Source organism: Pristis pectinata, chromosome 6 (genome assembly GCF_009764475.1).
Source record: "Pristis pectinata isolate sPriPec2 chromosome 6, sPriPec2.1.pri, whole genome shotgun sequence".
Classification (NCBI taxonomy): Eukaryota; Metazoa; Chordata; class Chondrichthyes; order Rhinopristiformes; family Pristidae; genus Pristis; species Pristis pectinata.
The window spans coordinates 105050111-105075538 of NC_067410.1; the positions used below are offsets into that span (position 1 = coordinate 105050111).

The window sequence follows — 25428 nt, forward strand, 5'->3', positions numbered from 1 at the left end:
GTGGGATGTGCACAAAGAGGTGAGAAAGGTAGGCAGATGCAATGTTTTTCAAGACTAAAGACTTCTGCAGCCGATGACCTTTCTCAGCATTTTGTTCCTGTATTAGTCATAGAGTCATACAGCAGGGAAACAGGCCCTTTGGCCCAACTCATCCAAGCCAACCAAGATTTCCATCTAAGGTCCCATATGCCTGCATTTGGCCCACATCTCTCTAAACTTTCCTATCCATGTACCTGTCCAAATGTCTTTAAAATGTTGTTATTGTACCTGCCTCAACCACTTCCTCTGCCACCCTTTGTGTGAAGAAGTTGTCCCTCAGATCCCTTTTAAATCTCTCCCCTGTCACCTTAACCCTGTGCTCTCTAGTTTTTGATTACCATTCCCTGGGAAGAAGACTGTGTGCATTCACCCTACCTGTGCCCCTCATGATTTTATACACCTATATAAGGTTACCCTCCAAGGACTAAATCCAGGGGCCTGAATTATCTCTTTATATAATTCAAGTCCCTGAGTCCTGGCAACATTCTCATAAATCTTCTTTGCACTCTTTCCAGCTTAATAACATCTTTCGTACAACAGGGTAACCAAACCTGTACACGATAGTCCAGGTGCAGTCTCACCAACGTCTTGTACAGCTATTGTTTTTTGTAGTAAAACAAACAGCAGCCAATTTGAACACAGCAAGATCTCACTCCACCCATCTGAGAATCTGCAAATAATCTGTTTTAGTGACATTGATTGAAGAATAAACATTGGCTAAGGCCCCGATGATAATTCGCCAAAGAGCCATTGGATCCTTTACTTCCAGTTGAAAGCAAAGGTGGGGCCTGAGTCTAATACCTCTTCTGCAAAGCAGTGCTTCTGACAGTGCCGTTCCCTTTCTGCACTGTACCAGAGTGTCTGCCCAGAACCTATTGACTTAAAGGCAATACTGCTGTTCACTGACCTAAAGTTAACACATGCAGACAACATTGGGAGCCAAGAATGTCATTTAGTTTAACAAAATATGATCTCAAAACGTGCATTGCTTGCCAATTATCAAGCCCAAACGAAACAATGAACAGGTTGGAATGGGCTCATATGCAGATGTTTGTTTTGCTACTGGTGCTAATTTATTAATGTCTCCACATCAGTGAACTCAAATGTGAGTGAAACAAACTCCAATTTTGCTCTTTTTAGAAGTAAGGCAGACTTTTGATGCCCGTCATGCATTTAGAAATTTCCAGTCAGTTCAAAAAAAAGCTATCCAATCCAAATCCATTGAGTGGAAACTTCGTGTTGAAGGGTTCAGTTCCAGTATTACCTTGATACTAACATGGACTGTTGTAATGCAATGGGAAAGGTTGCATTGGTGCTTGTTCATTTTTCCTGCAGTGCAGTTAATGCAGAGGGAGTTGCAGGGATGTTGAGGAAAGTGTGGATATGAGCGTTTGTATAAGTGCCTTGAATTGTATTTGCAGAATTGGTCAGACTTGGATTGGCTTAGACAGGGTAAATAGAAGAGAGCTGTTTCCACTAATAGAACATAGAACAGTACTGTATAATACAGACCCTTCGGCCCACAATGTTGTGCCAACTTTTAATCCTCACCTCAGACTATCTCACCCCTTCCTCTCACGTATCCCTCTATTTTAAATCCCTCTATTTTAAATTCCTCCATATGCTTATCTGGTAACCTCTTGAATTTGACCAATGTACCTGCCTCCACCACCACCCCAGGCAGCGCATTCCATGCCCCAACCACTCTCTGAGTAAAAAACCTTCCTCCGATATCTCCCGTGAACTTCCCACCCATTACTTTAAAGCCATGCCCTCTTGTATCGAGCATTGGTGCCCTGGGAAAGTGGCGCTGGCTGTCCACTCTATCTATTCCTCTTAATATTTTGTACACCTCTATCATGTCTCCTCTCATCCCCCTTCTCTCCAAAGAGTAAAGACTTGGATTGGTTTAGACAGGGTAAATAGAAGAGAGCTGTTTCCACTAATTCAAGAAGCAGAGGCACAAGCTTAAAATTCATGGGGAATGTGATGAAAAAAAGTGGAGGACAGTAATGATCTGACAGAAACATAATCGATCCTGGCTTTTAAGAGTGAATTGGAGAGGTAACATAATTCTCTGGGTCATGGGGTAAGAACAGGCTATTGAGACTGATGGATTGCAGTGCGAGGAGATGGCATGGACGCATTGGGTTGAATTACCTGTGCTGTACCAATTCTATAATGTTTTAAGCATTTGGTTCATTATAAATCTAAAGTGAAGCTGGTCCTGCAACAATGTGATTTTCAACCTCCTGCTGTTAAGCGAGACTTGGAACATATTACAATGAAGCATAAGGCAGTGGAAATTTGGAAAACTCTCCCCAAAAGGCTGTCCATGCTGGGTTGATGGTAATTTTCAAGAATGGGATCAACAGAGTTTAATTGGCTATTGGCATGGAATCTGGTGATTGATTAACATCAATTTAGGATGGTTGAATGATTGTATCATGGGCAGAATGAATCATTGCTATCTGCTCTATGGAGTTAAGAGCGGAGTGTGTGTAACCTGAACATGTAATGTATCACTTAGAGATTTAATCATATAACACACAATTAATGTGTACTACCCAAGAAAATTTTATTGGAAAATGATCACTGAACAAATTGGTGAATTTGTTCACAATTTGTTTCCATTTTCTCCCTGCATATGATGCACTAGTGTGCATGCACTTTGTTCAATGAATTGCCATGTATATTAGACACCAATTTCAGGAACTTCAGCTCGAGGTATATTGGGCCAAGGGCAGTGTAGGTCACTCATGTACAAACAGGCCTTCACAACAAATATAAGTCCTGCTTTTGGAATACTTAACCAAGGAATCCACTGATTACAACTGGCTGCAGATCTCTCTTGGGAGCTTCCAACCCCAATACCATGGCCAACTGAGACTCTAATTAATTTGCCCCTTCCCACAACCATCACTGTACCATGCCTTAATTGTGACCCTGGTTTCTCCCTGACCCCCTCCAAGCAGCCAAGCATTCTCCCCTGATCTAAATCCCCAGGTTCCAATCACACACCAACTCCCTTGACTGATGCTCTCCTCCATCTCAAAGACCCCACTGGTCCGACCCTTGTTGAAAACACCCTTACCCTCTTCAACTAACTTCTTTGTGTGTAAAATGAAAAGGGCCTTTTTATTTTGCATCATTTTTCTGGGACTTGAGGAACTGGGTTACAGGGAGAGATTGGGCAGGCTAGGACTTTAATCCGTGAAGTTTAGGAACTGAGAGGTGATCTTATAGAGGTATATAAAATCATGAGGTGTATAGATAGGGTGAATGCACACAGTCTGTATCCCAGGATTGGAGAATCAAGAACTAGAGGGCATAGGTTTAAGATGAGAGGGAAAAGATTTAATAGGGACCTGAGGGGCAACTTCTCACACAGATTGTGATGCTCATATGGAACAAGCTGTCAGAAGAAGTCATAGAGATTTACAGCATGGAAACCAGCACTTCAGCCCGACTCGTTCACGCCGACTGTGTTGCCCAGCGAGCTGGTCCCATCTTCCCACGTTTGGTCCATAGCCCTCTAAACACTTCCTATCCATGTACCTATCAAGATTACTTTTAAACATTGCTAATGTGCCCGCCTCAACTACTATTTCTGGCAGCTCATTCCAAATACACACTACCCTTTGAGCGAAGAAGCTGCCCCTAATGTCCCTTTTAAATCTCTCACCTCTGATCTTAAACCTATGCCTTCTTGTTTTTAGCACCCCCTCCCTGGGAAAAAGACTTTGTGCTTTCACCCTGTCTATACCCCTCATGATCTTATACACCTCTATCAGGTCATCCCTTAATCTCCTACGTTCCAGGGAATAAAGTCCTAGTCTACACAACCTCTCCTTGTAACTCAGGTTCCCAAGTCCAGGCAACATCCTGGTAGTTCTTTTCTGCACTCTTTCTAGTTTAATAACATCGTCCTATAACAGGTGACCAAAACTGTACACAATACTCCAAGTGAAGCCTCACCAACGTCTTATAGAACTGCAACATAACTTCCCAACTCCTATACTCAAAGTTCTGAACGATGAAGGCCAACGTGTCAAACACCTTCTTCACCACCCTGTCTACCTGAGACGGTGCTTTCAGCGAACTATGCACTTGCAAGTGGTTGAGGCAGGTAAAGTAGCAACATTTAAAAGACCTTTCAACAGGTACATGGATAGGAAAGGTTTAGTGGGATATAGGTCAAACACGGGTAAATGGGACTAGCTTTATATGGGCATCTTGGTTGGCATGGATGAGTTGGGTTGAAGGGCAAGTTTCTGTACTGTATGACTCTATAGGGCTTGGATCTAGTACGTAGAATTCTCCAGCTGAAGACTTACACTCCTTATGAGTTGACATGCAGTGCATTAGCATTTTAGTGTGACTCTTCATATAAGAGGGCCATAAATATAATACGTCCTATACCATGCAAGGTTCCATACAGATATTATCATTAAGCTAGAGAATGCTGCAAGTACTCAAAAAGATCAGGCAGCATCCAAAAAGGGAGAAAAAAAAGTTAATTTCAGGTGGATACCCTTCCATCAAAACTAGGAAAAGTTAGAAAATAAATGCCTTTGAAGAGAAGAGGTGGAAAGAACAAAGGAGATATCTGCGATAGGGTGAAGGCCAGGATGAAATGATACCAGATGCTGGAGGTTCCAGAGGAGAGGAGGTGGTGAAGTCTTGCTAAGCTGTGGAGTGGAGATGCAAATGGAAGGAAGTAAATGAGAACAGGAGAGAGGGAAGATAAATCGCAGCTGGAACTGGAAGGTGTTGGAAATCTACAATAAAACAAGATGCTGGAAATACTTAACAGTTCAGGCAGCATCTATGAAGAAAGAAAAGTGAAGTTTGCTTTGTAGGTTGATGATACTTCACCAGATTTTGACCAGTTCTGACCCAAACTGGAAAGGCTGGGTATCTGAAATTGCTGAATTCAGTGTTGAGTTGTGAGGGCTGCAACATACTGAGATGGAAGATGAGGTGCTGTTGCCCGAGCTTGCACTGGGCTTCATTGGAACAATGTAAGAGGCCAAAAGCCGAGAGATGGGGGTGAGAGTGGAATGAAGGACTAAAGTGACAGGGAACTGGAAGTTCTGGATCACCCTCGCATACCGAAGGGAAGTGTTCCTGAAAATGGACACCCATCTTGCATTTGGTTTCCTTGCTGCGGAGGAAAGCACTGAGTTTCAAGATAACCACTGCCTTATTGGGGAGGAGCGTTTGTGTCCCTGGATGGTGAGAAAAGAAGAGGTACAGCGTGGGAAAGGAAAGGGAGTGTACGGTTTTGGTCGCCCAATTATAGAAAGTGTGTGGTTAAACCAGAAAGAGTACAGAGAGGATTTACGAGGATGTAGCCAGGACTAGAAGGCCTGAGTTATAGGGATTGGCCAGGCTGGGTCTTTATTCCTTGGAACGTAGGAGAATGAGGGGCGACCTTATAGAGGAGTATAAAATTATGAGAGGCATAGATAAGGTGGAGGGTAACAGTCTTTTCCCTGGGGTAGGAGAGTCCAAAACTAGGGGGCATAGCTTTAGGGTGAAAGGGGAAAGATTTAAAAGGTACCTGAGGGGCAACATTTTCATGCAGAGGGTGGTGGGTATATGGAACAAGCTGCCAGAGGCAGTGGTTGAGGCAGGTACAATAGTATCATTTAAACAGAAAGAAGACTTAAATTCATTCCTCAGCCGTTGGTTTTTGCGATGGACGACTTGTTCGTCTGCAACTTGTTGGTATGACTTTTCAGCTTGTAAGAATTGCACTTGTGTTTGGAAATCCTTTGTAAGTTACAAGTCGTTGTTAAGAATTACTTATTAGAATTAAACGTGTCTCACTTAAAATAAAATAAACTGTGTTTAAACTGCTTCGTTAGCTGGAAGTATCTTCTCCGTGGTTGGGAGGAGGGACCCACTGCTCGAAGTAGTGAAACAGCTAGACCTTTCCATATAGACTAAAGTAGTGAAGTAAACTAGTCCTTGAAGTGTAGGGTGATACAGTATAATCTCCCTATAGTGAGGGTTCTCATAGATACTTATGCCAGATAGAACTTAAAGTCTTGACTTAAGTTTAGAACTCTCCAACGGTACACTCAATATCATCACAGTTGTCCAGCAGTGACTCCCTAGTTTACATCCCCACCTCCACCAAGGTACTTTCTCCTTCTTCTGCCACCTTCCTATGCACCTTGCAGGAGACGCAACATCTGCATTTTTACTTCTTTCCCGTCCCTTCGTTCAGAGACCCAAACAGACCTGACTGTTGAAGTAACGATTCACTTGGGAATGAAACTTGGTTCATGTTTTCACATCCAGTTAACATGGAACATAGAAGAGTACAGTACTGTACAGGCCATTCAGCCCACGATGTTGTGCCGATCTTAAGAGTCTAGATTTCAGGGTATTGGTTAAATCTTCTTGTTCTTGGAAGTGGAGCAGTGTTTGGCATAATCTATGCCTGTAGCCAAGGGAGCGTTATTGCCTTTATTGAAAGAGGAGTGGATTACATAAATAGGGAGTTTTGCTGTAATTGTTCAGAGTGTTGGTGAGTCCATTCCTGCAGTACGTCATACAGTTTTGGTTTCCTTTATTAAGGAGAGGATAATTGCATTGGAGGAGGTTCATAGATTTGATCTTTGGATGAAGGGCTCAACCTGTAAGGAACGGTAGGACAGGTTGGGTGTGTGTTCAGAAGAATGAGAGATGATTTCATTGAAACATGACGTGTCTGAGGAGGCTTGGCAGAGCAGATGCTGAGAGGACGTGTGGAAGATGTGGAATGATTCAGAATGTTTTCTCTGGAATCTCGGAGGTTGAGGCGCGATCTGATAGAAGTTTACAGAGGCATAGATAAGGTAGATAGTCAGTCTTTTTCCTAGGGTAGAAATAAACACTAGAGGGCATACCTTTATGGTGAGAGGGGGAAAGTTTAAAGGAGCTGTTTGGGGCAAGTTATTTTACACAGGGAATAGTAGGTGCCCAGAACATGCTGCCAAGGGTGTCAGTGGAAGCTCCCAGATTCTAGCACACACGTACACACACTAGGGGCAGTTTACGTTGGACAATTAGTCCAGCAACCATTATGTTTTGCGGAAGGAAGCCAGGTCACTCAGAGGAAACCAGGCTATATCACACAGGAAGAACGTGCAAACTCCACACGGACAGCACCCGAGGTCAGGATTGAACCTGCGTCTCTGGCGATGTGAAGAATGGCTCTCCCGGCTGCACCACTGTGTCACCAAAATGGTCACCCATTTAAGAGGGAGGTGAAGAGGGTCTTTCTTTCATCTCTGAAGGTTGTGAATGTTTGGAATTCTCTGCCTCAGAGAGTTGTGGAGCTGATGAATATATTCAAGGCAAAATAGATCTTTTGTTTGGATTTTAGGGGAACAAGCAGGCAAGTGCTGCTGGGACCATGATCAGATAAAACATAGTTTTATTGGACGGCAGAGCAAGTTCAAGAATCATAAAGCCTGTTCCAAATCTTATTTCTTATGTTCTTAATTAGTTTTGGTGGTTAGTATCACGGGATAATTTCCTCTGAAACCTGTGTCAAACTTGCAAAAATACTCATGCGTATTGGCCTTGGAGAAGCAGTATGTTCATTTCCATGGGTAGGAAGGGCATCCCACATCCCAGAGATGGAAAAGCAAGTGGATAGTTTGGCAGGGATGTGGGGAAGGAAATGAACAGTGGGATTATCTGGATTTTTCTTTCAAAGAGCTTGCGCATACACAATGGATCTTCTGTCTATGGTGCCTCTTCAATCTCTTTCCTCCCCCAGAAACACTGGCTCCTCTTCAGCAACATGGACAACTCCCACTGTACTTCGTATATAGGAACTAACAGAAGGAAGGAGATGGTAATCACCATTCCGAATTTCCTATCCCTTCTCGACAGTGTGTGTTTGAAACAGCTAGTAATAGTGAGAGACACGAGACCGCAGATGCTTGAATCTGGAGCAAAAAACCAAACTCAACAGGTCAGGCAACAGGTGTGGAGGCAGAGAGATGGTCGACATTTCAGGTAGAGACCCTGCATCAGGAACGATCAGATAGCAATCAGTTTAATTGTAAGATCAACAAAGCTGCCTGCTTTTGTTGGTCAACATGCCTATAAAATGCCAAACAGTGCTGCTGGAATATTCCCCGTCATGTATGCAAAGATTCCCAACAATTTAGCTAGAAAGTGTTTTTGCATTCCAACTTGGTAATATTGGATCTCCAATATTATGCACAGTCTTTGCTGAATCAGGGGAGGTTGCATTTGATCTTTGTGGGATGGGACCAAGACAGGACTGATATGAGTTTGGTGCTATTAGTCAGGAAACTCACAGTAGAGAAGAACAGCCCTTGGATGAGGTACAAGCAGCCAGTCATCTGATGTAGCAGCGCAACCCATGTTCTGACCTCCCTAAACATTTGTATCCATTAGCGATTCATTATAACATATCCTGATGAATAGGTTAAAGGAACGATTGTTTTGTTTATGTATTTGGACCTGCTGTGACCTTTTTTTCCATCGATTGAACCTTGTGATGTCACGGGATCAAGTCCATTAACGCACAGCCTTGCCTCAGAAAAAGTACAGGCGTGAGTTAGGTTTCCAACAAATAGCTATTTGCCTTCCTTTCTGTGTTGCTCTGCACCAAGATCGGTACAAAATAATGACCAACAGATGGCACAACGGGGTGCTTTGTGGAAGAAATGTTAAACATTCTGATTTAATTCCTTTCAGGGCCAAACAGTTGACCAAAGTGGATCTTACGCTCAGCAGATTCGATCTGTCCAGCTCCCGCAGTATCCTGGCATACAGCAGGCACAGGTAGGAAATTTAAGAATGGGATTTATTTGCCTTTGGAATGATAAAACTAGGGCAGGCACGGTAATATAGCGGTTAGCATAATGCTTTACAGCGCCAGCGACCCAGGTTCAATTTCGGCCACTGTCTGTGAGGAGCTTGTACGTTCTCCCCGTGACTGCATGGGTTTCCTCTGGGTGTTCTGGTTTCCTCCAACATTCCAAAGACGTACGGGTTGGGAAGTTGTGGGCATGCTATGTTGGCGCTGGAAGAGTGGCGACACTTGTGGGCTGCCCCCAGAACACTCTACGCGAAAGATGCATTTCACTGTGTGTTTTGATGTACATGTGACTAATAAAGATATCTAATAGTTCATGGATCACCCCAACCAACTCATCATCATTCCTCAATTCCTTTTGTTAATCTATTAAAAGTACCAGTTTTCTACTGAGCCCTGAACATGATCCCTTCAATGCCTTCCTTTAACTTTAAGTGGATAAAATTCTATACCCTTCTACTTTGGAGGGCTTTGCCCTTCAAAGAGTTAAGGAGGAGCCCAACGTCCTGCTTCCATACAACTACAGGTCATTTATTCAGTCCTTTGGTTCCCAAATTAGTGGGACTTTTTTCATCTGGAACATAGAACAGTACAGCACTGGAACAGTTGCTTCAGCCCATGATGTTGTGCTGAACTACTTAAACTACTAATTAAACACCTAACTAAACTTATCCCTTCTGCCTACACAATGTCCATATCCCTCCATTCTCTGCACATTCATGTGCCTATTTAAGAGCTTCTTAAATGCCCCTGTGGTATTTGCCTCCACTACACCCCTGGCAGCATATTCTAGGTACCCACCACTCTCTGTGTGGAAAAAAAAACTTGGTCAGCACATCTCCTTTGAACTTACCCCTCTCACCTTAAATGCATGCTCTCTAGTATTAGACATTTCAATCCTGGTAAAAGATATCAGCTGTCTACTCTATCTATGCCCCTCATAATCTTATAAACTTCTATCAGGTCTCCACTCAGCTTCTGCTGCTCCAGAGAAAACAACCCAAGTTTGCCCAACATCATCTTATAACACATACTGTCTAATCCAGGCAGCATTCTGGTAAACCTCTTCTGCACCCTCTCCAAAGCCTCCACATCCATCTCTGCGACTGGTTACTGTTACAACAATACTCATCACTGAAGGTGTTGCACAGCTATCCAATCCTTTTCTTTCCATTCAACTATACACATGAATGGCACAGCAGGAGTATTTGGAAAGCATTACTTCCCCATCACTTCTAACCGTCTTCATTCCCTATAGCTCAAGAGCCATGAGATCCATTGTTTCTCAGCTGCTGCCCTAATCACCAAACAAGACTCAAACAAGGCCTTCTGATCTCTCCCCCCACCAATGGGTGATGCTCTTAACATCAGGTCAACAGGTGCAGCCATTACAAGTTGGGTGTTCAATCTTTCGTCAATGCTTCCTTTATAAGGAGATGGAAATATTTGATGATGAAGTTAGAATTTGAATTCTGGAATTTTCCCCAATTTGTCTCAAGCTGGGGTGAGACTGAAATGGAATGAAGTTGTTAAAACAGGTAAGATAAGATAAGATATCTTTATTAGTCACATGTACATCGAAACGCACAGTGAAATATATCTTTCGCGTAGAGTGTTCTGGGGGCAGCCCGCAAGTGTCGCCACGCTTCCGGGGCCAACATAGCACGCCCACAACTTCCTAACCCATACGTCTTTGGAATGTGGGAGGAAACCGGAGCACCCAGAGGAAACCCATGCAGACACGGGGAGAACGTACAAACTCCTTACAGACAGTGGCCGGGTTGCTGGCGCTTTAATAGCGTTACGCTAGCCGCTACGCTACCATGCCTGCCCTCACCGCTACACTACCGTGCCTGCCCTACCGCTACACTAAAATGGGTTATGGAATGGGCTTGATTTAAATGTTCTATTTTAGTGTTTATCAGATGTCTCAAATGGTAAAACTTAAAAGTTCCGTGTGAAACTTGCTGCAGAAGTGCTACAGGATGTTATCCTATTTCACGGCTGAAATGGCTGGAGCCATTGTGGGACTATCATCACCAGAAGGACAGCAGCAGTTTGGGAAGACTGCTCACCACCACCTTCTGAAGGGCCAGTTGAGAATGGATAATAAATTCTGGCCCTGCCAGCAAAGCCCTCATCCCCAAAGGGAATAGTGAGGAAAGAAAGCTGATAGCCTATTGGAATTGGTATCATCCTTTGGAGCTTCAAGGAGGTTAATCAGACAGCAAATTCACCATCCTTTAAAAATGTAATTGGATAAATGTTTGAAATGGATGCATTGGCAGGGATGCGGGAAATGGAACATGGGGTAGGATTAGCTGGATGGTTTTCTTTCAAAGAGCCAGCACAGATACGATGGGATGATTGGCTACCATTGCTGTAGGATTGATTCTGTAATCTTCATCATATATTACTGATTCATCTTTAAGGGTTTGGGTCTCATTGGCAAGGCCAGTGTTTGTTGCCCGTCTCTCATTTATTGATAAATGTTAGTGCATATTAAATATTATAATTTTGGGAAAGTATTGCTTGCTGGGATAATTTCAGGCCTTTCGTGGGTCACAGTAGGTCAATTGTTTCATCATCCTAACCATTCATTCCCCAGTGCCCCCAATGCATTATGGCCACCCTGTGTGTCACCAGTACAATACACCATGCTTACTCACCTCAGCTATTCTGACAGCATCTCTCAAACCCTTGACCTCTACCACCTAGAAAAACAAGGGCAGCAGGTGCACAGGGATGTCACCACCTGTGGGTTCCCCTCCAAGTCGCACATTGTCCTGACTTGCAAATATTTTGCAGTTCCTTCACTCTAAGTCATAGAACTTCCCAGAAGCCGTGCGTGAGTACCTTCACCGGGACTGCCGCAGCCCAAGAGGGCAGTTCACCACACCTTCTCAAGGGCAATTTGGGATGGACGGCAAATGCTGGCCTTGCAATTTCCAGATCAATAGAAAACAATGAACAACAAAGCAGCTTTTCAAAGAGAGAGAGCAGTTTGTCCACATTCGCCAAGACTGAAACCCTTCAATAATTTGATGTCAAAGTTTATTGGTAGAAAATTGAAAGAAACATCCATTGTTTTTTTTAAATGCACGTATCTCCTTTAAATTTCTTCTGTCCTTAAATGTATGTTTCTTATTTGTGGAACCAGCCCTTGGCTTATCCAGCAACCCTCCCCAGCCACCATGTACCATTGAACATAGTCACAGACCCTAGGTTATTAGATCCACTTGCAAATGACCCTTTTCACTCTTTCTGGGATTCTGAGAGCAAAATTCAGATTTAGAAGATGCTGGTTTGCACAGTGCTAACTCAATGGGCCTAATTATCAGCACTGTTTACTTATTTATTCTTTCCCAGGGCCTTGCATTGTTGGCTACATGGGCAGTAGTGTCCATTACTAACAGTCCCAGCAACTGAAGCTGGGTCATTTCAGAGCCAGTTAAGAGTCAACTAAGTTGGTGCATTTTGTGGTGCATATGGATCGGATTGGCTAAAGGTGACAGATCCCTTTCCCTGAATCACAAAGGTTTTGTTACAGCTCAGTAGTTTTTGATACCAGCTTTTCTTTCCAAATTCATTTACTAATAAATTTAAATTACCCATCTGCCGAGATGAGATGTGAACTTGTTTCTCGGAAGAGATGACCCTGTACAGTACTTTAACCATCGTTCTGCTATATCACCAACCACATTAAAGAAGTGTTGCAGCCTGTAAAACGGAAACAGCAGCTGATCAACCTTGATTTAATTTAAGAACTTCGAGTTCCGTGACTGCACACAAATCACGATTCCTGTTCTGCTGGGGATAACACCGTATTGCTTTACAGTAACTTTCAGCAAGACCTTTAATTAATGGAAATGGAAACCCTTCAGAGTGCTTAAGTGTCCCAGTGAAGACCATGTGAGAACCAGATAACAGAGCCTGCTTTTCCTTCTAAACATAGCAATAAAGCATAAGATATGGCTTTAATAATAACATATGACAGGGATACATGTCCAGAATTACACAGTGCTCCTACTGTGTTTTTTTTCTCTGCTTGCCTTCCTCCTGAAACCCCATCAAACCTGTGCCTGCATTTCTGCTTTGTTTTGCCTCAGCTCCCTTCAGGGTTGAGATGAGTCAATCTCCAGTCCCTCAGGATCAAAAAACATTTCTTTTAATTCATGATCCCCAGTTTTATTTTTAGAAATTCATCCTCGGGCACACACATTGAACACATCTTATATTACCGCATGAACATTAAACTCTGCTTTCAAAGTTCATTTCCATTGACTTGCTCTTCGGAAGTACATGTGGAACTATGTCATACATTTACTGCATGCATAAGGGATAAATTTCAGTCCCAAGGAACTGTGGTTGGATTACGACCTGAGAAGGGAACATTTTTGGACAAGTAGTTAGGATCTGGAGTGAACTGCCAGGGGTGGTGGTGGTGTTCAAAAGAGAACTGGAGATGTATCTGAAAGGAAGGAATTTGCAGGGGCATTGGGAGAAGGCGTGTACTTGCTGAATTGCTCTTATCTGGAACCAGTCAGGGTTTCTGTAGACACGAGACTGTGGATGCTGGAAGCTGGAGCAAAGAACAAACTGCTGGATTAACTCAGCGGGTCGGGCAGCACCTGTGGAGGGAAATGGACAATCGACATTTTGGGTCGAGACCCTTCATCTGAAAGTCATACTAGCTACTTCCCCTCTACTCTTTCAATCCAGATGAAGGGTCTCAACCTGAAACGTCGACTGTCCATTTCCCTCCACAGATGCTGCCCGACCTGCTGAGTTCCTCCAGCATTTTTTGTGAGTTGCTCCAGATTTCCAGCATCTGCAGTCTCTCTTGTGTCTCCATTATGAAAATTAAATATATGTGTACAGATATGATTGGGAATGGATAAAATATCTTTATCAGTCACATGTACATTGAAACACACAGTGAAGTGCATCTTTTGCGTAGAGTGTTCTGGGAGCAGCCCATAAATGTCGCCACGCTTCCGGCACTAACATAGCATGTCCACAACTCCCTAACCCATACGCCTTTGGAATGTGGGAGGAAACCAGAGCACCTGGAGGAAACCCACGCAGACACGGGGAGAACATACAAACTCATTACGGACAGCGGACGGAATTGAACCCGGCTCGCTGGCGCTGTGATAACGTTATGCTAACCACTACTTATTGAACAGAGGAGCAGGGGCCAAATGGCTTCCTCTTGCTCCTTTGTCTTATATTCATCTGCATTTTCTCTTGGGCAGTCAGGGATGGACAATAAATGCAGACTTGCCTGTGACACCTCTCCGAATGAATGTAAATAGATATTTCGGTGAGGCATCAAATTATGAGTCTCTGAAGTGGAGTCCAAGAGAGCAGGTGAAATATTTGGTGGGAAAGAAAGAAAACCAGTTTACCTGGGTGTGAAACTGACCTTGCGTCTCTCAACACCAAGTTTTCTCAGATTCAGGTTTACTATTACTGACATATGTTGTGAAATTTGTTGTTTTGCAGCAGCAGTACCCTCTAATTTACACGGAGTAAGTGACACTGTTGATCCCTGCTGAAGGGTTGCAGACCCAAAACATTGACTGTTTCTCTCCCTACAGATGCTGCCTGACCTGCTGAGTTTTGCCAGTGTTTTCTGTTTTTTTGTTTCGGATTCTGGTTTTGATTTCCATTTGTTAACCTTCCTTTGTGCAGGTCCTGCCCCATGGATACACGGCATACAGTACTCCGATGGCTCTGCAGCAGCAGACTGGTAGTAGCATGTTGTCGCCCAACTGCAGTGCCAGGCCATACCAGGCTGCCCACGCTAACCCGGCCCTCATGGACCGCATCAGGCAAATACAGCAGCAGCCTAGTGGCTATATTCACCAGCAGGCCTCCCCCTACCCATCGAATCTTCAGGGTACTCAGCGGTAAGTAGCGTGCAGCTTGTCACTTGACATTGCAGGTCCGGTTAAGTCTTGCCACCCCTTGACGCAGGGTGGAAAAAATTTCGAGTGGTTGTATTTCTGGAGTGAGCTAATACTTTGTGATTTATTGCATTATTTTCTCTTCATCAATTTGTCCTCTGGCAATTATTTATGAAGCAGATCTCACATCTGCCTTCCAGACCTCAGCTAAATGCTATTCTTTAACAAGCTGCATAGAAGGAATAGAGGGTTAGGATAGAGCCATTCAGATCCACAGACTTATTCCCCTATTCTGTGGCTGCTCTGTTATCTAATCCTTTGAACCACCCTGATTCCATAATCTGATAAAATGCTACCAATAGATTGACCGTGTTTGGAATTGGAATTGGTTTAGTATTGTCATGTGCACCGAGATACAGTGCACAATTTAGAGAAACAAAGGACTGCAGATGCTGGAATCTAGATAACAAAAAAACAACAAGATGCTGGAGGAACTCAGCGGGCCAGGCAGCATCCATGGAGAAAAGCAGGCGGTCAACATTTCAAGTCAGGACCCTTCTTCTGCCTGACCTGCTAAGTTCCTTCAGCATCTTGTTGTTTTAGCCATCCGTACAGATCATTTCAAAACATAAGTGCAAGGCAGTACAAGGAAAAAGCAATAAGAGAATGCAGAAGATAGTGTTGCAGTTACAGAGAAAGTGCGATGCAGGTAGACAATAAGGTGCAAGGACCATGACGAGGGAGATCCTGTGCTCCTCTGAGGCTCATTAAAACACCATGCTTAAGGACAGCTTCTATCCCGCTGATATAAGACACTTGAACAGACCTCTTGGACATTAAAGATGAACTCTTGACTTCACGGGGAGCATAAGAACAGAAGAAGGCCATTTAAACTTTCTCATATGTTCCATGATTTTAAAGGGATCACAGCTTTTCTGTGACCTAACCCATCCTTTCCTCTTAGTATCTTTGGCTAACCTCTGATTTATAACTGAAACTTGGCCTTAAATCAATTGTCATTTGGGCAGCACAGTTGTGCAGCTAGTGGAGCTGATGCCTCAACTCCTGCAGTCTGAATTCAATCCTGACCTCAGGTGCTGTCTGCGTGATGTTTGCATGTTCTCCCCGTGACTGCTGGGGTTTCTTCCCACACCCCAAAGATACGCAGTTGGTGGTTTAACTGACCCCTGTAAATTGCCCCTACTGTTTAGTCAGTGGTAGAATCTTGGGGGATGTTGATGGAAATGTGAGGAAAGGAGGTTACAAGGAAAATTAGTGGGGAATGGGATTGTTCTGTGGGCTGGCATAGATCTGATGGGCCGAAATGGCCTCTTTATATGTCATTAGTGTATCTGGTAAATTTATGGAAGGGAATTTCAAATTTCTACTCCACTGGGTTTAGAAATGTTTCCCAACACTCCTGGAAGCATACAGATTCAACCATGGAAGAAGCCGCACCAGTGTCTCTGCATGGAAATTTAAGGAGATCTGGCATGTCATCGAAGACTCTGACAAACTTCTACAGATGGACAGTGGAAAGCATTTTGACTGGTTACCTCATGGCCTGATATGGGAACTCTAATGCATAGCAATGCAAGAGGCTACAGAGAGAGTTGGGACTCAGCCAGTTCCATCTTGGGTACAGCTCTCCCCACCATCGAGGACATCTACAAGAGGCGAAGCCTCAGGAAGAACATCCATCATCAGGAACCCACCACCCTCTTCTCATTGCTGCCATCAGGCAGGAAGTACAGGAGCCTAAAGACCCACACCTCAAGGTTCAACAACAGCTTCTTCCCCACTGCCATCAGGTTCTGGAACCGACCTGAAAAACCCTAATTCTACCTCGAACTATATTTTCCTCAACTTGCACTGATGCCATTATGTTATATTTTATTTTATTGTGTTGTGTAAATTATGTATAATTTAATTTAAGTTTATGTAATTTATGTTTGCTGTTGTTGCAAAAATCTAATTTTCATGGCATTTATACCCTGGGTATGTATGCCCATGACAATAAACTTGAACTTGACTTGAATTTTCAGACAAGATTTTCAAACCAGCAGAAGTGGTTTCTCTCTATTTATGTGTACAATACCCCTTTACATCATGAAAATACTAATCAAACCATCATTACCCAATTAAGTTCTCGTGGGTGCAATCTCCTCGAAGTCGAATGAAAAACACGATGATGCTGGAGGAACTCAGCAGGCCAGGCAGCATCCGTGGAGAAAAGCAGGCGGTCAACGTTTTAGGTCCGGACCCTTCTTCAGGACTGAAGACAGGAAAAGGGAAGCCCAATATAGGAGGGGAAAGCAGAGCAGTGATAGATAGATAAAAGAGGTGGGGTGGGCACAGGGAGGCGATAGGTAGATGCAGGTAAGAGATAGTGATAGGCAGGTGCGGGGTAGGAGGGGAGAGCAGATTCACCGGGGGATGGGTCAAAGGTAAGGAGGGAAAAAGGGTAGTAAAAGAGAGAGAGGCTCGGAAAGGGAAGAAAAAAAGAAGCATTGTTGCGGGGAGAATGTGGGGAAGGGGTGTGGGGATTACTTAAAGCAGGAGAATTCAATGTTCATGCCGTTAGGCTGCAATGTTCCAAGATGGAAATGAGGTGCTGTTCCTCCAGTTTGCGCTTGGACTTCTCCTGGCAGTGGAGGAGGCTGAGGACTGACATAACTGTGATGGAGTGGGAGGGGGAGTTGAAGTAACTGCTTTTCCCTCTGCTTGAGGTGAATATATCCAGCACATAATTGCAATACTCCAGGTTGGTCTGTTCAGGACTCCATTTCTTATCTCTGCCTATCCTCAGGTTAACATGCCATAATAGTCAAAAGAATTGAAGTTCAATACGGAGCAGTGCACTCTAAGCACTGATTCCATCTTTCATTCTGCTTGCATTCAAACAGAAATTCTTGATAGAAATCTTACTGCCCTTGAAAGGGAGGCAAGACTGTCACCCAAATGCTGTAACTTTACAAGAACACAGTGATGCATGTGAGCTTTCATCTTTCTTTGTTCTGTTTTGTGAAAGATTTGCGAAATCATTCTGTCTTATGCCGAAAGGTTATTTGTGTGATGCACTTATGAAATGGGGTAAAAATGTACCTCTGCTTGCTAGCTGCAATAAGTTCAGAAAAGTCCACCCAACCCAACCATTGGCAAACCAAATTGGGTACAACATTGGTTTTGTGACACATCTGATTACAATTCCCAGGGAAATTGGTGAAGAATGATATTAGCTGGGGAGTGAAACTGGCCTTCCAGTCCATCCCTTCTTGCCCAGAGAGTGAGTTGAAAGTGATCCCCTTGTTGTGGTTGTACTGATGTGGTAATCAGTTGCAGTGATTGTGGGTGTGGCTCATATTACATTCGGTCCAGTTCAGCAGTGTTACCAGGAATCTCAGTGATCCATTATATTGGTTGCACTAATCATTATCTGCCATGTTCTCTGGCACAGGCTCACCCATCAACCACTGCAACAGAGCACTTTGATGGCAGCTGGACTTGAGCATGTGACATCAGGCCCCCATGCAAACCTTGGTACAGTGCAACTCTCGCAAGAACAGATGAGACAAAGGCAGCAACAACTACGACAGCAGCGGCTCCTGCAGGTAGGATCTGGTATCACGCCCTGTGTGATTCTGCAGTGGTAACCTTGAACAATGCATCCCATTTCTTTTTTTTGTTGGAATTGGGAAACAAATCTCCTCATTCATTGAAAAATCTAACATATCTTGAAAGCTGTAACATTTGTCCCTCTACATAACTGGAATAGCAAAATTGCACGAAACCTATCTGCCCCTTTCCTTCATTAGTCTACACAGACTTTCAAAATACTCTCTTTCCATTGAATATTAAACGATAGTAGTCAAAATATGCAGTATTTCCCTTCTCATTAACCCATTTTCTTCCCCTCAACCTGCAGAAGAAAGTTAGTATTTTGAAAGAATCTACATATTCATGAAAAATCAAAGTGAATATTCATCCTTGACTGGTTTAATTGCACCGATGATTTTCCATAAGCTTATCATTTCCAGGGAGCATTTGCTAATGTGAAAAATTTGGCAAACAATTTTCCACAATATGAGTTTCTCTGCACGGCGTGCAGTCTTAGATTTATTGCTGTGGTGTCCCATATTTCAAACTTTACTTCAACTCGCTGATGTATTGCACTAGGTTTGGGTCTGAGGGCCATTTTAAACCATTCCCAGTCATACCCCCTCGCCATCCATTGCAGAATTGGATAGAGTTTAAAGTGGGAATCCAGCCAAAACCACAACTTAATCCATCGGCTGGGTTGAGTTAAAATCGAAGTTACTGTTACTGTCTGGTTCGAGTCCTAACGGAGGAAGGGGATAACGTCAGTGAGAGTGGAGTAACAAATCTCTTGCAGCAACAGTGCACTTTCACCAACTCCAAAGGTAGTTACCCTGCATGTTTTCCGACTTATTCTGGAATAATATTTGGAAAAGGATGCGTTCCAATATAAAGAATTCCTCTTATTTTCCTAAGTACTTCAAAAACAACTCCTCAGAATTTCTCCTGCTGAAGTTCAACTTTTCCTGGCACAAAAAGTATGTGATCCTTTTATTTTCTTTGAGAGGAAGATGGTCATTCATTGAGTTACGTGGGAAGTCCATCATTTTAATTTACCAGCAGAATCCTTCTGATTGCTGTTCGTAGCATCCCAGTGTTATCCAACTGTTCCAAGTCTGTCAAGGACTGAATATATCCCATCTCAGTGAAAATTTTACACTGAGCCACAGAAATATCAGGACAGGTGACCAGAAAGCCTTGTCAAAGGAAGAGGTTATAAAAAATGACATAAAGCAGAAATTTTGGGGCGGGGGGAAGGATTTGCAGAGCTCAGGCCTCTAGAGCTGAAGGCACAGATCCCTGTAAAGGACACAGGGATTGAACAAAGGGCCTATTAATCATTTGGTATTACAGATCAAGGGTAAATTTCTATTCTAATTCATCCAAGAGCAGTGTTTTCTTTATGGGTATTGGTATTGGTTTATTACTGTCACGTACTGAGATACAGTGAAAAACTTAGTTTTGCAAGCCATCCATACAAATCATTTCAAAACATAAGTACTTTGAGGTAGTACAAGGAGAAAGCAATAACAGAATGCAGAATACAGTTTTGTGGTGAAAAACATTATGATGCTGGAGGAACTCAGCAGGCCAGGCAGCATCCGTGGAGAAAAACAGGTGGTCAACGTTTCAGGTCAGGGCCCTTCTTCTTGGTTACAGTAACAGAGAAAGTGCAGTGCAGGTAGACAATAAAGTGCTACCTTAATAAATAAGATATCTTTATTTGTCACATGCACATCGAAACACACAGTGAAATGCATCTTTTGTGTAGAGTGTTCTGGGGGCAGCCCGCAAGTGTCGCCATGCTTTCGGCGCCAACATAGCATGCCCACAGCTTCCTAACCCGTACGTCTTTGAAATGTGGGAGGAAACCAGAGCACCCAGAGGAAACCCATGCGGACACGGGGAGAACGTACAAACTCCTTACAGACAGCGGCTGGAATTGAACCCGTGTTGCTGGCGCCATAATAGCGTTGCACTAACTGCTACACTACCGTGCCTGCCCGTAAACAATATAGCAGCTTGCTCCAAACGTTTAGGTTATGGTTGCTGCAATTTATCCATTATTTGTCCCTTTTGCTTAAATATAAACTGTGAATTTAGTGTCAGATTTTAGAACCATAGAACCATACAGCACAAAACAGGCCCTTCGGCCCACCATGTTGTGCCATCCATCAAACCACCCTCACACTATCTAAACTTTTATAGAACCGTCGAACCTTTTTTTTCACAAGTATAAATTATGAAACTGCTTGTAAAAGAACATTAGCAAGTCTGCATGGTTCAGTGGTTGTACAGAGGACCAGGACTAAGTGGGTACTTCTTCAGACAGTTTTCCACTGCAAGATAAGCTCTACTTACACACACAAAATGCTAGAGGAACTCAGCAGGGTCAGGCAGCATCTACGGAGAGAAATAAACAGTTGATGTTTCGGGTCGAGACCCTTCATCAGAACTGGAAAGGAAGAGGGCAGAAGGTGGGGAAGGGGGAGGAGTTAATAGGTGAGTGCAGGTGAGAGGGGGAAGGTAGGAGGGGAGTAGCTGTCTCCTCTAATTCTTTGTCATTGGAGTTGAACAATAACTGATCTTCTCTGTTTCGCAGATGCAGCAACAACAACAGAGTCAGCAGGCACTAGGGATACAAGCAGTGCAGACGCAGCAAGCACTGGTAAGCAGCTGATTAAATATTCCTACAAAGAGGTTTCTAATTGCCTGTTCAGTGAGTTCCCAGCAGAGTTGACCTTTTCATTGTGGTTTATTTTACAGCGTTGAGAGTAGAAATATTTCAATAAAACTGCTGTTTTGGGGAAAAGCTTATAATTTGTTGACTGAGTTTTTTTTATATAAACCTTAACCTGGCTAAAGTTTTATTGATGAAGGTGAGAGATCAGATCAAAGGACGATGCTCCACAAGGTGAGTCTGTTCCTGTTAAGCTTTGTCCTGTGCAAACATTTCCGAGGGTGTGGCACTCAATGGAATGCATCCTATTTTACAACATAAACGCAGTGAGAATGAGGTGTTACATTTAATAATGTGATGTGAAATTTTGGTCTGGACCAACATAGAAATAATTGTGATTTGTTTCTCCACTCCCTACCCCCTCCTGCTCACCATATCACTTAACGTACTGAACACCAAATAAAAATGTTCCAGTATTTTCCCAGTCTTATTCTTGTGTCCAGAAAGCTGATGGCTTACTCAATAGAGTCTTGAAGTGACCGTCTATATGTTGAGACAGGGTAACGTTGACTCTCTCCTTGCCTTGTTCTGATATCCCTCTGCAGAAAACTTCATCTGACAAAGTTCTTTCTTCATAATTATCATTCCATGACACCACACCTCAGAAGATCTACTTATGAAAATAGGTTCAATAAAGGACTCCTGTTGTTCCCCAGGTTCACAGGACTGAAGCAATGGTCTGAGTGTTGTTTATACAATGTTAAAAATACTTGACAAGGTAGATATACAAGATGTTGGTGAGGCCAGACTTGGAGTATTGTATTTAATTTTGGTCACCCTGCTCTAGTTAAGCTGGAAAGAGTGCAGAGGAGATTTATAGACAATAGACAATAGGAGCAGAAGTAGACCATTCGGCCCTTCGAGTCTGCACCGCCATTTTGAGATCATGGCTGATCCTCAACAATCAATATCCTGTTCCTGACTTGTCCCCATATCCCTTGATTCCCCTATCTATAAGAAACCTATCAAGCTCCTTCTTGAAGGTGCCCAGAGAATTGGCCTCTACTGCCCTCTGAGGCAGTGCATTCCACAAATTCACAGCCCTCTGGGAGAAGAAGTTTTTCCTCACCTCTCCTAAATGGCCTAGCCCTTATTCTTAAATCATGCCCCCTGGTCCTGGACTTCCCCAACATCTGGAACATATTTCCTGTCTCTATCTTGTCCAATCCCTTAATAATCCTGTATGTTTCAATGATCCCCTCTCAATCTTTCTCAATTCCAGCGTGTACAATCCCAGTCTCTCCAACCTCTCAGCATAAGACAGTCCCGACATCCCCGGAATTAACCTCGTAAACCTACGCTGCACGCCCTCTATAGCCAGGATATCTTTGATATCCTTGATAGACTTGAGGGACTGAGTTGTGGAGAGAGGTTGAGTAAGTTGGGACTTTATTCATTGGACCGTAGGAGAATGAGGGGTGACATTACAGAGGTGTATAAAATCATGAGGGTCATAGATAGAGTGAATGCACAGTCTTTTTCCCAGGGTTGGAGAATCAAGAACTAGAGGGCATAGGCTCAGGGTAAGAGAGGAGAGATTTAATAGGAACCTGAGGGGCAACTTTTACACCCAGAGGTTGGTCAGTATATGGAATGAGCTGCCAGAGGGAGTGGATGAGGCAGGTACATTAACAACATTTAAAAGGCACTTGGACAGGTACAAGGATGGAAAAGGTTCAGAGGGATATGGGCCAAATGTGGGCAAATGAGACTAGCTTGGATGGGCACCTTGGTCGGCATGGACCAGTTGGGTCAAAGGACCTGTTTCCATGATGTATGGCTTCCTGACTCAGGAGGTTCTGGCTTTGGAAAGTAATCCAGTTCATTGTAAACCTTTATACTAGATGCTAGGGTCTGTTTCCGTGCTGTATGACTCTACGATTCTATGACTGATAGAAAATCCGGAATATTTATCTCTGTTGCTAATGGCTGAGATGGTTGTTGGGGCTGGGTTTAGGATCACTTTATATTTCTAAGGCTAAGGTTGATAGATTCTCGCTGGATAATTGTAATGGATTGAGATTGGAAAAGGAGTTCAGGTACAGGTCAGCTATTAAATCATGGAGTTAGCTCAAAGGGCTGAATGACTTCGTATTAGAGTTGTAGGACTGACAAAGCCCCTCTGACGCACCGTGTCCTTGCTAACCATCGAGTATCCATCTATTACTAATCCCATTTACTATCACTGGTCTGTAGCCTCCTATGGCTTAGCGATTCAAATCCAAGTCCAGATATTTTGTTTTAAATACTGCAATGGTACTTGCCTCCACCACCCCCTCAGGCAGTGCGTTTAAGATTCCAATCACCATCTGAGTGAAAAAAATCTTCCTCAGATCCCCTTGAAACCTGTCAGCAATAACATGTATCAACGGCAGTTTAATGCAGAAATAGCAAGACACCGTGGAGTATCTGGGTTCAACTGAATGGAAAAGAGATGTTGTTGACCCCTGGAACCCCCACGTCCATGGCATGGAGGACTCAAAGGTTTACCAAGTTAGTGGGGAAGAGGGTGGTGAGGTAAAGATGGGTGAAGAAGGAGAGCCAGATCTGATCAGTGTGGTCTGCTCACCTTGATTACTTTTCTATGATTGGATATGGAGTCACATACGACTTGAGTTCCCTTAACTCACAGCTCATGTCACACAGTACATGCTTATCTTTATTCCTTGTTTTCTATAACCCTTTCCCCACTGGACTGATCCTCAACCAAAAAGAATCAGAGAAACTTGTACAACAGTATGGTGTTTAATGCATGCTGATTGGAATGGGGGAAGTGTTCAAGCAACTGCATTCACCTTCTAACTTAAATAACTGTAGAGGATATTTTAGTTCCGGATCCTGAGAGTATGTGTGGTTACCAGAAAGCAATGGCTCTTAAAACTATGACACAAAAGATTCTGCAGATGCTGGAATGTGGAGCAACACACACAAAGTGCTGGAGGAACTCAGCAGGTCAGGCAGCATCTATGGAGGGAAATGAATAGTCGATGTTTCAGGTCGAGACCCTTCATCAGGACTGGAAAGGAAGAGGGCAGAAGCCAGAATAAGAAGGTGGGGGGAAGGGGGAGGAGCACAAGCTGGCAGGTGACAGGTGAGTCCAGGTGGGAGGAGGAAGGTAGGTGGAGGGGGGATGAAAGGGAGAGATGTGAGAAACTGGGTGATGGGTAGAAGAGGCAAAGGGCTAAAGAAGAAGGAATCCGATAGGAGAGGGCAGTGGATCATGGAACAAAGGGAAGAAGGTGGGGATTAGATGGGCAAGTCATGAGGGTGGGGGAAGAAAAAAGAGAGGGGGTGAGGGGGCCACAAGAATGGGGGGAGGGAAGAGGGGGAGAAGAGGGGAGGGGTTACCGGAAGTTAGCGAAATTGATGTTGAGGCTGTCAGATTGGAGACTACCAAGGCAGAGTATGAGGTGTTGTTCCTCCAACCTGCGTCTGTATCTTATCACCGTAAAATTATATTATTAAAATTTATTAAAGCCTAGTAATTTCTAGGGTAGGGACATGTTCGGCACAGCTTTGTGGGCTGAAGGGCCTGAATTGTGCTGTAGTTTTCTTATGTTCTAAAATTGTATCTTATGACTATATTGTGGTGCCCACTGAACAAAATCTACATAGTTTATTCATTAGAAATATGTTTCAAAATAAACCTTTATGACAAGGTTTTAAATGAGTCTCCAAAATCTTGACATTGCTTGATTTATAAATTATATCACTGCATGATGTAGTTCTTCAACACAGACTTGGTTGTGTAATTAGTGAATGAGCAAGGCTGAGTGAATTTTACTCTTGGTTTGTCAGAGTTACTTAACTGTGCACTTTAGTCACGTGTGAACTTAATTGTTATCACGCACCCAATTGTACTTTACTCGCTCTTCAATAAGATAGACACTGACTCTGACCTGGTTGTAGCTAATTGTGCAGGAAAAATCAGGGTACTCACATCTGAAGGTATAGGACAACATCGATGCCTCTTACTCATCCAAATCTGGTAGTAGTTGGAACTGCATTTGATCAATATTAATTGGTTTATTATTGTCACTTGTACCGAGGTACAGTGAAAAGCTTGTCTTGCATACCGATCGTACAGATCAATTCATCACATCAGTGCATTGAGGTCGTACAAGGTAAAACAATAACAGAATGCAGAATAAAGTGTTACAGTTACAGAGAAAGTGTAGTGCAGGCAGACAATAAAGTGCAAGAACCATGACGAGGTAGATTGTGAGGTCAAGAGTCCATCCTATCATACTAGGGAACTGTTCAATAGTCTTAAAACTGCGGGATAG

General features: G+C 43.4%; 1 protein-coding gene across 1 annotated transcript in view; it reads left to right on the forward strand.

The window, feature by feature from the left end:
* LOC127571939 (mediator of RNA polymerase II transcription subunit 12-like protein) overlaps window positions 1–25428 on the forward strand; it is a 499625-nt gene that overhangs the window by 457777 nt on the left and 16420 nt on the right. The window contains exons 40-43 of the mRNA XM_052018705.1: window positions 8773–8859; window positions 14591–14808; window positions 18263–18416; window positions 21005–21070. Of these exons, the coding sequence (XP_051874665.1) occupies window positions 8773–8859; window positions 14591–14808; window positions 18263–18416; window positions 21005–21070 (525 nt within the window). The remainder of the gene's footprint in view (window positions 1–8772; window positions 8860–14590; window positions 14809–18262; window positions 18417–21004; window positions 21071–25428) is intronic.